The 17,022-nt window shown below is 33.5% G+C and overlaps 1 protein-coding gene and 1 long non-coding RNA gene across 5 annotated transcripts in view; one reads left to right on the top strand and one right to left on the bottom strand.

Annotated features, from left to right (window-relative positions):
* Nucleotides 1-17,022, top strand: part of LOC114326671 (transcription factor hamlet-like) — a 638,926-nt gene that overhangs the window by 531,329 nt on the left and 90,575 nt on the right. For all 4 annotated transcript variants that reach the window (XM_028275076.2, XM_028275074.2, XM_028275075.2 and 1 more), the window contains 2 exons: nucleotides 9,026-9,154; nucleotides 11,061-11,187. In XM_028275076.2, coding sequence (XP_028130877.2) covers nucleotides 9,026-9,154; nucleotides 11,061-11,187 — 256 coding nt within the window. The remainder of the gene's footprint in view (nucleotides 1-9,025; nucleotides 9,155-11,060; nucleotides 11,188-17,022) is intronic.
* LOC126879494 (uncharacterized) lies at nucleotides 5,144-6,290 on the bottom strand. The gene is made up of 2 exons (XR_007696071.1): nucleotides 5,796-6,290; nucleotides 5,144-5,483 (listed from the first exon to the last, which is right to left on the bottom strand). It is a non-coding gene; the product is annotated as an uncharacterized LOC126879494 (long non-coding RNA).

The raw sequence follows: 17,022 nt of genomic DNA, 5'->3' as shown, positions 1-17,022 counted from the left end.
CCTTGCAGAGAAGAGACAACAGGAGAATGGAGAAGAAGACACAATGATGAACTCCAGACAATATACGGAGATGAAAACAAAGTACGCTACATTAAATCAAACAGAATACGATGGGCGGGTCACGTACTAAGATCAAGTGACGAAAGACTTCTAAACGCCACATTCTGGGAAAGGCCAGATGGAAAAAGGTCAGTTGGTCGCCCAAGAAAGAGATGGAAGGACGCAGTAGCCAGCGATCTACGCAAAATGGGAGTACAGCAATGGGAAATAGCTGCTCAGGACCGACAACAATGGAGGGAAATAGTAAACGCGGCCAAGACTCACATAGAGTTGTAGAGCCAAATGATGATAATGATAAGACAGATCCTTGTCGTGATCCTCTTCTTATTATAATTTTTTTAGATTTTTGTTGGTCTACTCGAATTATGGCTTTCTGATATTGGAATCAATTTGTAATGATTCTCACATCCTGATCATCTATTTCTGTGTTCCGAAATATGTTTGCAAGCATTCTGTGTTGTATTTTGTCGAAGGCTTTCTCAAAGTCAACCAGACATATGAATACGTCACAGTTAACGTCTCATCAGCATTCTATAAGTGTTTTTGTATTAAATAATGCCTCTGTAGTGCCAAAGCCTTTTCTAAATCCCAGTTGGTTTCCTGTTATGCTATCGTCTAGGTTTTTTGTAAACTGTCCGTATACAGGGTGTCCCGAAAAGATTGGTAATAAATTATACCACAGATTCTGGGGTCAAAAATAGGTTGATTGAACCTCACTTACCTATATACAATAGTGCACACAAAAAAAGTTACAGCCCTTTAAAGTTACGAAATGAAAATCGATTTTTTTTCATATATCGAAAACTCTCAGAGATTTTTAATTTTAAATGGACATGTGGCATTTTTATGGCAGCAACATCTTAAAAAGAAATTTAAGTAAAATTTGTGCACCCCATAAAAATTTTATGGGGGTTTTGTTCCCTTAAACCCCCCAAACTTTTGTGTACGTTCCAATTAAATTATTATTGTGGCACCATTAGTTAAACACATTATTTTTAAAACTTTTTTGCCTCTTAGTACTTTTTCGATAAGCCAGTGTTTATCGAGATATTTTGAATATTTATCGAATCAACCACATATTTGTATATGGTTAAGTACGATTTGTAGAGGCCTGTTAATAATCTGAAAATTTATTTATAATTTATATATTTTTAGGTATATGTTGATACATCTCGATAAAAGGTGACTTATGAAAAAAAGACTAAGAGACAAAAGTTTTAAAATCACTGTGTTTAACTAATGGTACCACAATAATAGTTTAATTGGAACGTACTCAAACATTGGGGGGGTTTAAAGGAACAAAGCCCCCATACAATTTTTACGTAAATATATTGAAAAAGAAGCCGCATCTCAATAAAAACTGGTTTATCGAAAAAATACTGAGAGGCAAAAAAGTTTTAAAAACGTTGTGTTTAACTAATGGTACCACAATAATGAATTACTTGGAACGTACACAAAAGTTTGGGGGGGTTTAAGGGAACAAACTCCCCATCAATTTTTTATGGGGTGGACAAGTTTCACTATAATTTTGTTTTAAGATGTTCCTGCCATAAGAATGATACATGTGCATTTTCAATAAAAAATCTCTAATAGTTTTCGATATACTGAAAAAAATCGATTTTCATTTTGTAGGGCTGTAACTTTTATGAGCACATTTGTACTAAAGTAAGTTAGGTTCATTCGAACTATTTTTGACCCCAGAATGTGTGGTATAATTTATGACCAATCTTTTCGGGACACCCTGTATAATAAATAATATTAATTCCGAAGATCGCTTGAATATGTAAATTTGTAATCAACAACCACAAACGTGTATCACAAATAGTATTTCACAAATAATATATGTTTCCTCCATAATTAATCAATGTGACATCATAAAAGGATAACAGACCGACGCTATATTCGAGATTCGCTAATAGAAATCTTCCATGGAGCGGATTTTCTCCACCACATCACCAATTAAAGCTGGAAAAGTGTATAGGGACGCTAAAAGGGTAATGAAAAGGAAATGTAGGAGAAAGAAGAGAATATCCAATAGTGAAGACGCCAACAAAACAAGAGGTAATGAATATAATCAGCCAACTTAAAAACAACAAAGCCCAGGAGCGACAGAAATAACAGCCGAAATGTTAAAGGCAAGAGGAGAACAACTGTACGAGCAACAATATGGGATGATGAAAAAGATACGGGAAGAGAATGAAATGCCAAATGGCTGGATGCTGGCTAGGGTAGAATCTGCCCCACACACAAAAAAAAAGGAGATAAACAAACATGTGAAAATTATAGGGGCATAGCACTACCAGAGACATGGTATAAGATGTTAGAGGGCGTTCTATCCATACTGCGATATAAATTATTTTAATTTATATCGACAATCTACGGTCGGAATGGTAAAAATCTGTCTTCCTTAGAGCCTCCTTGACAACAGGTAGACCTAGAAATAGTGCTATCGGGGGATGGAGGAAGACAGATTTTAATCAAAACGAAACCGTAGATTTTCTTATTTTATACGATATTAACTCAATGCATACGTAGAAGACTGAACGAATGCATGGAGGATACTGGGGGGAGTACCAGACATGCATTCCATCAAACCGTTCGGTAACAGATCATATTTTTCACATTAAAAGAATTAAAAGCAAATTGCTATGAGTACAAAACGACCCTTTATGCACTGTTCGTAGATTTCAAGCAGGCATATGATCTCGTATAAATAGAAAAGGAATGTACCGTGCGCTTTGTGGAGGTATTTAAAAAAACTCTAGCTCCATTATAAAACATTTTCGGACAAGGTGAATTAAACATTTTGGGAAATTGTCTTAAAATTATTTGAGGAACTTCCGTTCCTCGTTTGTCAGTAGAGTTTCTGGGCACCCTATATAATAAATCATATTAATCTTGAAGATCGCTTGAAATTGTAAATTTGTAATCAACATCCGCAAACGTGTATCTTCTTTCACAAATAATTTATATTTCCTCCATAATTAATCAATGTGACATCCTGAAAGGATAACAGACCGACGCGACGCTATATTCGGGATTCGCTAATAGAAATCTTCCATGGGGCGGATTTTCTCCAACACCTTACCAATTAAAGCTGGGTCATGTTAAAGCGGGGCGAAACAAGGGTAGAGCGAAGTGTTGAATGAACTCTAATTGTCAGAAGCAACTACCCTTAACCCCTAATGGTCTGATCCTTAATCCTGTCATTATAAATCGCGTAAGGACATGAAAGAAAAGACCATGAGTGAATCAGGCTAATAGTAAAATTGCATTCTACAGAACGTCAAGCTTTATAGGGTGACTTATACTATAACTACGAGAAAAACTATATTTTTGCGTAAACCGCACAAAATTCCATTTAAAGGGTATTTTTTTAAATTGATATACTTTTTATATAGACTAGTTAATTCAAATTTTTTATTATTATTCAAGTATTCTAAGAACTGGATTCTAAAAAAATGGATAAAAATTCTTCTTTTTTTTTCTTCTTCTTCTTATTCCTCTTTTTATAAGTAATTCTGCTTGTTCATTGACGGATTAATACCTCTATGGAAGATTATCACTCCATCTTTTGCGGGGTCGGCAGATAGGGGAGAGTTGGACAAAACGGGATACCATTCTTGTTTATTTTTATTACGGAAAAATGGTTAAAGAAATTATCATATTATTATTTTTTATATGTATATCATTTATTGAAGCACACAAAAAATATATTTTTTGCTATGTTTAATGACTGAAAAAAAAAGTAAAAAAGTATTTATTAAAGCCCTACACATCCCGTTTTAGCATACCACAGTTGGATAAAACGGGATAGGTTCACAATATTTAATTTTTTGCATAAAATTATCTAAAAAGTATAATTAAATAGACATAAGACTGCAAAGCAAAATTTACCTTTTTTATGTTTTATTGCTAAATGGGAAATAAGACTTTTATTTATGACTAGGTACGTATATCAGAACAAAAGTCACATAAAAATATGTTGTTATTTGCTGCAGTATGAGAACAGGCTTTATCGCTATAAAAAAATAATAGGCCAACAAATAAATAGGTGGATAAAACGGGACATAAGAAACAGTATCCCATTTTATCCAACTTATAAGTGTCCCGTTTTGTCCAACTCAGACATTTTTCAAAACAAAAATGGCTCCCACCTAAACGTGAAAGTAAAATTAGATAGACTACACATGAGAATATTCATTAATGAGTGCTTAATTAAGTGTAATAGTCACCGGAATTATATGTTTATATATGTAGGCAATAATATAATGTAAAAAACAACGCACTTAAAAGTACAAAGTACCAAAAAAATAGAGTCAAACAATTCTAAACACAACAACTTTTCATCAAATAGTGGTATCGAGGTAAAACGAACTGACAATGTTAAAATGACGAAAAGTTTTCGTCGTTGTCCGATTGATAGCAGCACTAGTTGGGTCTCTAGGCTAGGTATCCCGTTTTATCCGCTTATCCCGTTTTATCCAACTCTCCCCTACTTCTTCTTCTACCGATTGGTGATTTATTTCTTGCTATTTTGACTACACGTGTCTCCCCCATTCTGCTTCTGAGGTTATTACATTCTTTTTTTCTATTTAGTGTCCACTCTTTTATACAGTGTATGTTACATTTTCTTCTAATGTCGTCACTCCTCTTTTGATCTCTCAACGTACTTGCTCTAATTCTTCTTAGTACTCTCAATTCAGCCGTTTCCAGTAGTCTTTGTGTTGTGGCTCTATCGGGTCTTGTTTCTGATGCATATGTCTTTATTGGTCGACAGTGGCTCTATAAATTATAGACTTCATCTCAGTGTTAATATGTCGGTTTAGTGTTACTAAGGCATCTTCCCAGTCTATTTACGTTTTGTACTTGATTTCTCACTTCTTAGTTCAGGTCTCCATAGCTGGATAATGTAATTCCAAGGTAGTTGATTTCCACTACTTGTTCAATTCTGGGGCCATCAATTTCAATTTTACATCTAATTAGTCTGAGATGTTTAGGGGAGGAGGGGCACAGGGGACCGCTTAAGCAAATTTCATGTATATTTTCTAAAATAAAATTACAAAAAATCAGTAAACTTAAATATTTCTAGTACTTTAATAGTTTCCAAGCATACATTTGATATTACAAATAGTCACAAAAAATTACAGCCATTTTTTTTATGATCAACATTGGTCCTCTGTGCCCCTCAGTACTGGGGCACATAGGACCGTGCTTCTAATAATTAATTTTGAAGTACTTTTGACAAAATAAGCTCAAAATAGTGTTTGTAGAAATTATATATTTTAGAAACTTGACAGTTAGAAAACAAATATTAATTTTTAATGTTTATTTTTTAAATGTTTTATCATTTCCAAAGCTTTTATCATAGTTTCTTCCGTCCACGAAGGTTCTGGTATTTTCTTTATGTAGTTTCGTACCATCTAAAAATAACAAACGTATATGATAATATAAATAATTAAATAATAAATGAATAAAATTATTTTGGGGCACTCAAAACCACCTGTGGGGCACAGAGGACCGCAAGAGGACCTTTGTGCTCCAACGTAACAAATGAATTTGAAATTGCCGCTACACGACTCAAGACTCAACGTTTGTTTAAATCTAGTATTATCAGCGTGTTCTATACTAAAATATTCGTGGTTTTGTTGGGTATTCCTAATGGAAGATAATAGTATATAAACAATTACAGGGTAATCATACCTGATTTAGATATAAAATATTACATCACTCACCTTTAAAATCAATATTTTTTTCACAGTGACCTTCACACTACTACGACAATGTTGCAACTGAAATAGAATAGAACATGCCCCGGAATCTTATATGGAAAAATTGGGGAATTTCCCCACCACTTCCACACCGGTCAGCTAAATAAAGAGAAATGACAGCCTTTCTCGCTCACGAAGACTTTAACCAATCATTTATGTTAAAACACCATGCCTGAATATCACAAATAAAATAATCAAACAAGGCTTAACTCGACAATGTCAATTCTGTCAAAAGTAATGACACTTAGAGTTAGTGCAAATAGAAATAATTTTCTATTAGTTTACAGTTTTTATTGTATTATCTTTAACGATTTATTCTTAGTAATTTCAATTTCAGTTGGTTCCTTATCCTTCGTTTATAAAGTGTAGTTTTGTTTTAGTTGCGAAAGAACTTTGGTGTTGTGTTAATAAAAAAAATAAACATGGTTTATTATTGTTGTGTACAAATCATAGAAAAGTTAAAAAAATGCATAGGTAAATAGTAATTAGTTTATAACTGTTTTATCTGAAACAACAAATAAATACACGTACCTATATTTAGAAAAAAATTGTCTAACTTTTTTATATCCCTTTTCCTTACTAAATTTGACAGCAGAAAACATATTTTGCAACTTGAGAATTCCGAATAATTTATGAGTATTACTTAGATATTATTTAAATAAAATACTTTAACAAGCTTAGTAAGTTTTGGTATTTTGTTTTAATAATATAGGTGAGATTATTTCTTATAAAATAACAAGATATTTTAATTAGTAACGAAATTGCCCGCAAGAGGCACTAAACGGATAAAATTAATGCTTGTCCATTTGAATTTCCCGCCAAATGGTGATTAATTAACACATCGGTCGCAAATGGCGTAAGGAACCAAATTTTTACAGTGAGTTGCCGATCTATCCGGTATTATATTATTTATCTATTGAATATGGAATAGAATACGAAGTGCACGACTATCTTGCTATTTTTGGTAATATCCAAAAGGTGGGGCTACCTGAAATGAAACAAAGTGGATGGACTTATGTGCCTCGCCGGTCCCCTGTGCCCCCTCCACCCCTACATCTAGTCTTCTGAGATGAAATTGTCATATTGAATTATTTTGCTCTTATGTATATGTTAAATCTGGACTAATCTTTGTTTTTGATGATTTCATCCATGATTAAATTAAAGAGCATAGGTCTCAATGAGCCTCCCTGTCTAATTTCGCTTACTATGTATGTCTATAGGTTCTGTAAGTTGTCCATCTATTCTGACTTCCATTTTGTTGTTTTGGTAGATGTTGTCAATAGTTTTCAGGGGCGTCATTTGATAGGGGACAGGGGGTGCATTTGCCCCCCCCCCTGACCCTGAAAATTACTGAAATTTACAAAAAATAGATCAATTTTGTATTATGTTTGCATATAAATGTATTGTATATATAATGCTTGCCCCCCCCTATCAAAATTTCAAATGACGCTCCTGATAGTTTTTATGATATGTAGGGGAACTTCTCTATTATACAGAAGATGAATTACATCTTTGAGTCTTACTCTATCAAATATTTTCTTTAAGTCACTCAGACATAGAAATGCTGGTCTATTATACTCTAGTGATTTCTCAGTAATTTTCTTTATGATGAGTATTGCATCTGTATACGATCTTCCAGATCTGCTTTTTATCTGCATAAAAATTCTTTATGCCACATTTGGAAATTTGGAAGTATGTACTTTTACGATGTATAGATTTTTTATGCTTCGAAAATAACAAAAATGTAAATGCAACAAAAATGGATTTATTGAAGATGGCCTTCCCAGGTTCGAGTAAACATTCATTGTTCTAAATACGTATGTTTAAAATACAGATTGTCTGTAATAGACTAAAGTTCTAGTCAAAACAAAAATTTGATGGCATTGTGAATACGATTATAAGTACTTACTATTCTTAGAAACGTGTTAAATCGCATTGCATAATTTTAGTTATCATATATTTCCACTTACATTTACAATTTATGATCTATTATACTCACGTGCAGTAGTATATCAACGATGTTTGGAGAACATCCAAATTATTGCATCTATGATTGGTTTTTCAAGGTTTTCTATTGATACTGTCTTTATTGTCTCACTGTTTTCTCTCTCAAAATGAATAGTTTTGTGTTGGTTATAAACAGAGCTCAGATTTATGGGCAACAAAAATTAAAGAAAACGACGCTTATATCAGTGGAGGATCTAGATATTTGCCTTACGAGAGGAAATTTGCCATAGGGGGAACTTCCAACGAAACACCAACCTATAGACATAAAAAAGAAAAACACATAAATAATAACCTATACATATGCATTAAGTAGATATTAATTTCCCTTAATTTTCCTAACAAGCATGTTTATTGAATTGAATTATTTGTTTATCCGTGATTTAAGTTTCATGTCAGCTACTATATTTTTATGTTTCAACAATTTTTTTTTTAATTTTGGACCTTGTTAGGGGGGTATTTCCCCCTTTTCCCTTCCCGTAGATCCACCACTGACTTATATAGGCAATAATTTGTATTAAAAAGGAGAAAATTTTAACATATTTTGGTCGATTCCATGATACCTCTTCACGCGACAGTTCGTAACCCGACAAATGGTAACGACAAATGGTAACGGTGATTTTCGAGATCATCATGTATTTGGTTTTATCTATATTCACCGTTAGTCCCATTTTTTGCTTTTTTTTGTTAATGATTTCTAGAAGAATTTGTAAATCGTCTATATTCTCTGCCATGATTGCGGTATCGTCTGCAAATATTATATTATTAATGACGCTCCCTTCAATCCTTACACCTTCAATTATTTCCTATTACCTCCTGAAGTAATAGCTGGGAGTACACACTACATAATTGTGGACAACACGCATCCCTGTCTGACTCCTCTTTGAATCACTACTTGGTTTGTCTCATTATCTTTCAATCGTACGACCGCCGTCGTTTATATTTTTGTATTAGTTTTTTTGTCCTAGTTTAGATTTTTGGTTAAAGTAATATCTTTGAGATCCAGGTGTATGCGTTCTAATGCATGTATGAGTTTACCAAGTAAACTCTGTCAAACGCATTTTGGAAATTTATATATGTAACTATGAATTCGCCTTTAATATATTCTTTGCTTTCTAATAGTATGTTTATATGTACTTACCTACATTATATTTATTGTATATGTTAAAAAATATCTATTTTTGCTATAGGTCATTGCACGAGATGGCAGTAGGGGTTGGTTAGATGGATCGCGGAGTTTTCAAAACTGGTTAAAACTCATAAGAAGCAGTTCAGTGAAAGAGGAAACAAATATGAAATATTATCTGCAGAATGGCCAGGTAAGTATCGTAAACTCTTTCTCTTATAATAAAATGGTATTTAAATTACAAACTTTGCTTGAAATAGGTTTCATTTCGCTTCAGAGCTGATCATGTAGCCTCTCTGATGAGGTCTGGAGAGACTGAAACATAACGTAAGGGGATAATTGATCATCTCGGAACCGGAATGAAGCATAGGCTATTTTTTATTTAAATTAATTGTATTAAATAATATGCACTGTAGGCGGCCTAATTAGCTCAAAATGTATGAGCCTTATCAGTTGTTCTTTTAAAACAAACAAACTAATATTTTTAAGCCGGCCCCGAATTTATTTTTGTTTATTAAATTGGTAAATTAGGTGGTAGTAGTATAACGTTTTACTAAAATAAGGTATATAATTTATATTGAAATTGAAACTAACAAACTAATATTTTTAAGCCGGCCCCGAATTTATTTTTGTTTATTAAATTGGTAAATTAGGTGGTAGTAGTATAACGTTTTACTAAAATAAGGTATATAATTTATATTGAAATTGAAACATCAAAAACATTGAGGCATTCGAGATGTGGTGCTCCAGGAGAATGTGGAAAATACCATGGACAGATAGAGTGACAAATCAAGATGTTTTGCTGAAGATGGGGAAGGAATGTGAGTCGTAAAAATAATACAAACGAGAAAACTGGAATATCTAGGCCACATAATGAGAGGCGAAAATTACTCCCTGCTAAGGCTCATAATCCAAGGAAAAACCTCGGGAAAAAGAAATGTGGGACGTAGAAGGATTTCCTGGTTGCGAAATTTAAGGGAATGGTACTGGTGCAGTTCAATACAATTGTTCAGAGCTGCAGCCAACAAAGTTAAAATTGCTGTGATGGTAGCCAACCTCCGATAGGAGAGGGTAGCGCAAGAAGAAGAATATTGAAATTACGATTCAAATGTTATAGACTAAGAGCCGGGATGGGTAAAGTTTGCTAATCGTTTTAGACACGATAGACGGGATAAATAAAATAATGGTTAAATAAATAAATAAAAGAATAATGCCCTCACTACTAGAATTCAATTTTTTTACATTCTGATTCTATGTGATAAAAAATAAGACTAAGCGCCATTTTAACCCACCACCTCCTTCTTCCTCGCCCCACCATCAAAAACGTCATTTTTCGTTTTTATTTTTTTTAGGTGGGACGCAATCAATTTTAAAATTTTAAAAATTAACGCGCCTTGTTAAGGCTTTTAGAAAACATGTCTAGTATTTATAGGCCCGTAGGTTGAGTGTACATAACTTAAAAAAAAATTATTTTTTTTGAAAAAAGCGTATTTTTTTGGAGATGGCTACAGGTCTAACTTTTTTTTTAATTTTTATCATTTGTTTTATCTGTTTTTATTTGTTTTATATGTTTATTTTATCATTTTATAATTTTTCAAGATTTTTTCGTACGCCACTTTCATAACTCCGAAAAACTGTTTTTGGGGGTTTTTGGGGATTTTCCCTATTTTATAGACTTCAGAATAGATCAAAGTAAGGTTTTTATTGTTTACATATATACATTGAAAATTCAGTTCTTTAAAATATTCAAAAATGGAAGAAACACGTTCAAACCCCGAAAAATCCCCTAAAAAATAGTTTTTCGGATTTTTTAAGGTGGCAAACCTTATGAAAAAACTTGAAAAAAAATTGTGCTGTCGTATGTTTTATTCACATAGAATGTAAAAAAATCTGGAAGTGAGGGCATTTTGCCTCTCTTAACGGGGGGTAACTTTTAATTTATTTGTCCCGTTCATCATTGGAAAGTTTGATTTCACTTTTGACACGTAGATAAGCTGGCAATTAATATTTTTTACGAATTTTGCCTCGGTAAATAAAATTGTTGTGAAATTAGAAAAACTAATGTGGTATAAAATTTTACTATATTTGTTGTTTTGTAGCTTTGGTACGAGACATTTAAAGATATGCCAAGTGGGACCGAGTTGATCCTAGTACCAAAGGAAGCACTGCTTCTTCAGGATATGGCGGATTATATTTCAGCGGATGAAAGATCAGACAGAGAAACCGGTAAGTGATAACAACTACTGATACTTTTAGTTTATAGACCGAACATTTTTTTTAATAAGAGATGATAATGGATAGAAATAGAAAGTAAACATCCTCTCGTAGTGCAGCCTCTACAGATCTATTGAGCGTCTCCTTTGAGTCCTTTGATGGATTTGCATAGCCTTGAGAATCATCATCATTGTTGGCTCTGCAACTAAGATTGGCCTATTTAATTCATCTTCTCCATTCTTTCTTATTGCTAGTATAATTAATTTTGCCATTCTTAGTATCATTGTATCATCTGCGTATTGCAGGTTACTGACTTTTCATACTGACTCCTATAGTGATTCTTGCCTCCCAGTCGTTTAGTACTTTTCTCATTAGATATTCAGAATATAATTATGTTGTATGATAATGGTGGCAGTGTGCAGCCCCGTCTAGTTTTTTTACTTTGTTTTAAACACATTAGAACAGGGGTCGGCAACCTTTTTCGGATGGTGGGCCATGTTCAAAATAAAATTTTTATGCGGGCCGCATATTCAAATTTAGCTTAAATAGTCTTCTTCTTTAGTCTGTTTGCATCCATCCCTGGACAAAGGTCTCCCCATGAGTTCTTCACTTCTCTCTGTTTTGTGCTATTTAGTGCCAGTATCTACCCATTTTTGCTTTGACGTCGTCTAGCCATCGTTTTTGTGGTTTTGCTTTAGTATGGCCGGGCTCGTGTGGTCTCCAATGTATAATGTTTCGCGTCCACATTTCATTGCTTTGTCATGGCCAGTTCCATTTTATTTGCGCAATTTTTCCAATTGCATCTTCCACCTTCGTCCTGCGTCACACGTCCTTATTTTTGTTTATGTCCTTTCAGCTTAGTCCTAACATAGCTTGTTCGATTGACCTCTGTTTTGATCTTAATCTATATTCAGCTTTCATATATTTTAAGGCATTTATAACGTCCTCGTTAGTAATTTTGGTAGTTCAGATTTTACATTTACTATTTCCATACCGCGGTTTTCTGGTTTTTCTATGTTGAACGAGTATAATTCTGTATAAATAGTAATATTCAATAATATTTATTAAATTATTTTTGTCATTTATAGTAATTCCATTTATATCTGTTATCAGGTGTATTTGTTGTCGGTCTTTCCTATTTAGAGTTTTTAACACTTTCATACTCTTGATTTTCCCTATAATATTTTCGATTTTTTCGGTATTTTAGTCCCTGATGTCTTGTCTTTTCCTTTTTTTTTATTGCCTTATTAAGTTCCTTATATTTTGGTGAATTTCGGTCCATGCAACTGTTGTCCTTAAGCGTCTGTTGTCTTTCTGTCTTTAATTTATTATTTTTAATAAGTTTGTTCCTAAAATTACATTAGTGCATTGACGGGCCGCGCAAAAAGTTTCAAAGGGAGGCATGCGGCCCGCGGGCCGTTTGTTGCCGACCCCTGCATTAGAATATAATATGCCGTGCACTTTAACTTTGGCTGAGTTTTTATGATACAGATTTCATAATAGGTTAATTCGTCAATAAAAAATTGTTCGCAAAATTGACACAAATATTGTTTAGTTTATTAGAAAAAATAATTTAAGATTTATGCTATTTTTTATTTACTTGGTTTACAGGCAAGCCGTTTATTATTTTCAAAATTGAATTTTATATTGATAGTTTGTTGTTCCCAAAAATTCTGAAAAAATTCTGTGGAGTGACTGTAAATGGCAATTGATTGGATCATTGTGGCATGGCTTTTCTTCTTCTTTTTTATAGATATGACTCTGTCTGTTTTTTCAATGTGTTTCCAGTAAGTTGTCGTTCCATAGATTTTGTGGTCTTCCAACTAACCGTCTTCCTATTGGGAAACCGCCTTTCGCTGTCCTTACTACTCTATTTGTTGTCATTCTGCTTATAAGGTCATTCCATTCTACTCTTCTGTCGTTACGGAGTTATTAATGTTGTCCACCTTGCATCTTTGTCTTCATCATATTTCTAGCTCTGTCCCATAGAGTCTTACCATCGATTTTTCGAAGGGTTTTCATCTCCGTTGTTTCGAGCAATCTTTTTGTCCTCTCTGTGTCAGGTCGTATTTCTGCCGCGTAGGTATGTCATTATTGGTCTGATGACTGTTTTGTAAATTCTGCTTTTCATTTCTTTTCCGATATTTTTACGTCTCCATTTGCCTATTCACTTGATCTTCCAGTTCTGTTTCGAGCTTTCCATAGCTAGATATTGTGATGCCTAGATATTTAAACTCCATGATTTGTTCTATTAGCAGACCCTGCAGCTCCAATTTACATATTACTGGATTTGTTTTTATAACCTTGCATTTTGTCTTTTTTTGGGAAAATTAACATGTTACATTTTCTGGTAGTTATATTAAAGTAGCGCAGCATACGTTGTAAATCATCTTCCATCAAGTATTGTATCGTCTGCATAGTAGATTGTTTTAAGTTGTTTTTCTCCCATTTGGTATCGTTTTTTAGTTTTTAGTTTTCTTATTATTTTTTCATGATCAGGTTAAACAATAAAGGGCTCAAGGAATCCCCCTGTCTTATCCCATTGCCAGCTTCTATTGGGTCGGTTAGTTCATCTTCCTCTTTTATTTTTATTGTGTTATTCTGGTAGATGTTTTCGATCGTTTCAATTATTCCTAGAGGTACCTCTCTTGAGTATAACAAATGGATAACGCCCTTTAATTTGACCCTGTCAAATGCTTTTATAAGATCCACGAAACATAAATATACCGGTTTGTTATATTCTAACGATTTCTCTTGAACTTGCCTCATTATAAATATAGCGTCTAAAACCTTGTTGTTGGTCTGCTAATGTTATAATTTCATGGCGATGGGTGAAATCACTAGTTTATTACTAATAGATGAAAAATGTAAATTTTTCCAATAAACTAATACTCGTAAATTTGGAATAGTTAAACCGTAACGAGTGCATGATTTTTACTACAGTCATCAGTTTTCGTGTCGGGAGTAAATCACCCCATTCAATCTATTACCCTGTCAAGTGAAGTCAAATGTCGACATCTGGCCGGATATGGTCAACGTCTTCCTGTTCGATTATTAAAAAGGTCCTTTTGCCGTTACAAGTCGCGTGCTCTCGATGCCATCGGGATATAACTAAATTAATTAGATAATGAGCATAATTCTGGCTGTGATTGGTGAATTAAATAAGTTTTTAGACCATCACTTCAAAAATATTTTTGAATGGTATATTGATGTGTAGGGTATTGACGGAAAACTGAAGGATCGTGTACCTATACGAAAACATTAAATGTATGCATAAAAAACATCAAATAATCGATATATAGGACAGCACTAGAGGCATTAGGACAAAGTCAAATAAAAAAATATGTAGGTAAATAAAAATGTGTATGGATAGAAGAAATCGAAGATGAAGTCATAATAAAAAAGCAAATATACGCAAAATGGCTCTGTACAAAAAATGAACAAGATAGACAGATATATTATGTTGGTCAATAAAATATACAGGGTGATTCATTAATAATTGTCCATATAGTAACTGGAGAAACATTACCACAAAATACGAAGATTTAACCTAAAACACTTAAATAAAATGTGCCTCGTTACCGAGATACAGAATTTTATTACAAATATTCTAAGATGATTTTAGCTTATTGTTTTAACACCTTACTATATTTTTTGTTCAAATTTCCCAAACAGTTTACACATTTTAGGATACTTTAACTAGTGTTAAAATCTAGTTTTTCGCTGTTACCAGAGGCGTGCTGTAGGGATATATACTTAATTTTCCCCCTTTTCCCCCTTAAAATCGACGCCACCACTGTCGTAATAATAATTTCAGCATGTTTTTTGATTCTTTGTTACATTCTACGTAAATGTCATTCTTTTGTCTCAATGCGATAGAGTAAGTTATTTTCGAGTTATTTGCGTTTAAAGGTAATGGATTCAGTAAAATTACTTATGTATTTTGAACACATATATCATTGAATGTTTTTTTTTCTAAAACCATGTTAAAAATGCAATTTATCTACTCTATGTCATATTATGTATAAGTTTTTAGTTTGTGAAAACTGTCATTATAGATAGCAGTGCGTGAAGGGGTTAAAGTGTGCGTGAAGTAACAATGTATTTTAAATGGGATTTACTTTTTCGCACACTTTCAATGGGTTTTTTGGCACACTTTCATATAATCAAATATCCTTAACTTTCGCGTTGTCATGGTGATGACAATATGAGCAATAACTTACAACAAAATTTTTGACAGTTTTGTGGTTTGAAAGTAGTTGGGATTTTTAAATGTCAAAGTTATAAAAAATGTAGAATAGAAATGAATTCGAGTGACGAACAGTTACAGTCTTTTTATTTGTTTATCGTAGATAATAGGTCTGGATCCCGCGTATGAAAAAAAAAAGTTGATTAATAGCAAGCTGAAAATTTGTTAATAGCTTAAGGGTGTCTAGTCGGATAAACTTTGATATATGGGAACACTGGAACAGGGGCAGTTTTAATTGTGGAACAGGTTAAAAATTTGGAACGGTCAGAACACGAAAACGGCACATTTATTTTGACCGACAGAATAGACCTGTCATAATTCCTGTATTTGACATATTCTACATGTTCCACTCATTAAAACGCCCATTTGGTGATAAATATCAGTCTGATTTTTCCATGAGAATTTAATCTCTGTTCGGAGAGTTTAAGTCTGTTCTGTCGGACAAAATTTATGTGCCGTTTTCGTGGTCTGACCGTTCCAAATTTTTAACCTGTTCCACAATTAAAACTTCCCCTGTTCCAGTGTTCTCATATATCAAAGTTTGTCCGACACCCTTAAGCTATTAACAAATTTTCAGCTTGCTATTAATCAACCTTTTTTTTATACGCGGGATCCAGACCTATAAAATATTGTATGAAACTGTCGTGAAGTACTTTTTGCGAACTTACGCGATGTATAGCACTCGCTCCGCTGTCGCTCGTGCTCTAAAAATCGCGTGCGTTCGCAAAAAGCATACTTCACGAACTGTTTCATAAACAACTATTTTAGCACTCCATAAGAGCGTTAAAAATGCTACTTTAAAGCACTAGTGCTTTAAAATTTGTAAGGCATTGCAGTAAAAGTGAATTGTCAAATTGTGAAACGTCAAAATATTTATATTTCATTTATTAACATTAATATTAATATAGGTCTGGATCCCCCGTATGAAAAAAAAGTTGATTAATAGCAAGCTGAAAATTTGTTAATAGCTTAAGGGTGTCTAGTCGGATAAACTTTGATATATGGGAACACTGGAACAGGGGCAGTTTTAATTGTGGAACAGGTTAAAAATTTGGAACGGTCACACCACGAAAACGGCACATTTATTTTGTCCGACAGAACAGACTTAAACTCTCCGAACAGAGATTTAACTCTCATGCAAAAATCAGACTGCGATTTATCGTTTGTTTGTTCAGAGCTGTGGATCACCATCTTAGTGGATCGCCCGCTGTTGGTGGTCGACAAAGCTGAGGAGCCGCGAATGCAAGGGCGCCTCTGGCGCCCATACATTCGCGGCGCGATTTGCCCAGCCCTTAAGCCGGGCCTGCTTTTAACACGTATATCATAAATAACTATTAAAATACATAATCTTATAGAATCCATTACCTTTAAACGCAAATAACTCGAAAAATACGTACTTTATCGCATTGAGACAAAATTATGACATTTACGTAGAAAGTTACAAAGAATCAAAAACATGCTCGAGAACGAAATTTATGTTGTATATCCTGCAGGTCTTTGCATTACGTGTTATACTGATACTATAAAACTAAAGGTAGATTTGCGCTTTTACAAAATCAGTATGAAGATGTAAGTATATAATACGGCGATATGGATAC

This window comes from Diabrotica virgifera, chromosome 1 (assembly GCF_917563875.1).
Source record: "Diabrotica virgifera virgifera chromosome 1, PGI_DIABVI_V3a".
NCBI classification, from domain to species: domain Eukaryota; kingdom Metazoa; phylum Arthropoda; class Insecta; order Coleoptera; family Chrysomelidae; genus Diabrotica; species Diabrotica virgifera.
Note: the sequence above shows the minus strand (reverse complement) of the source record. Positions and strands in the feature narration are given on the sequence as shown.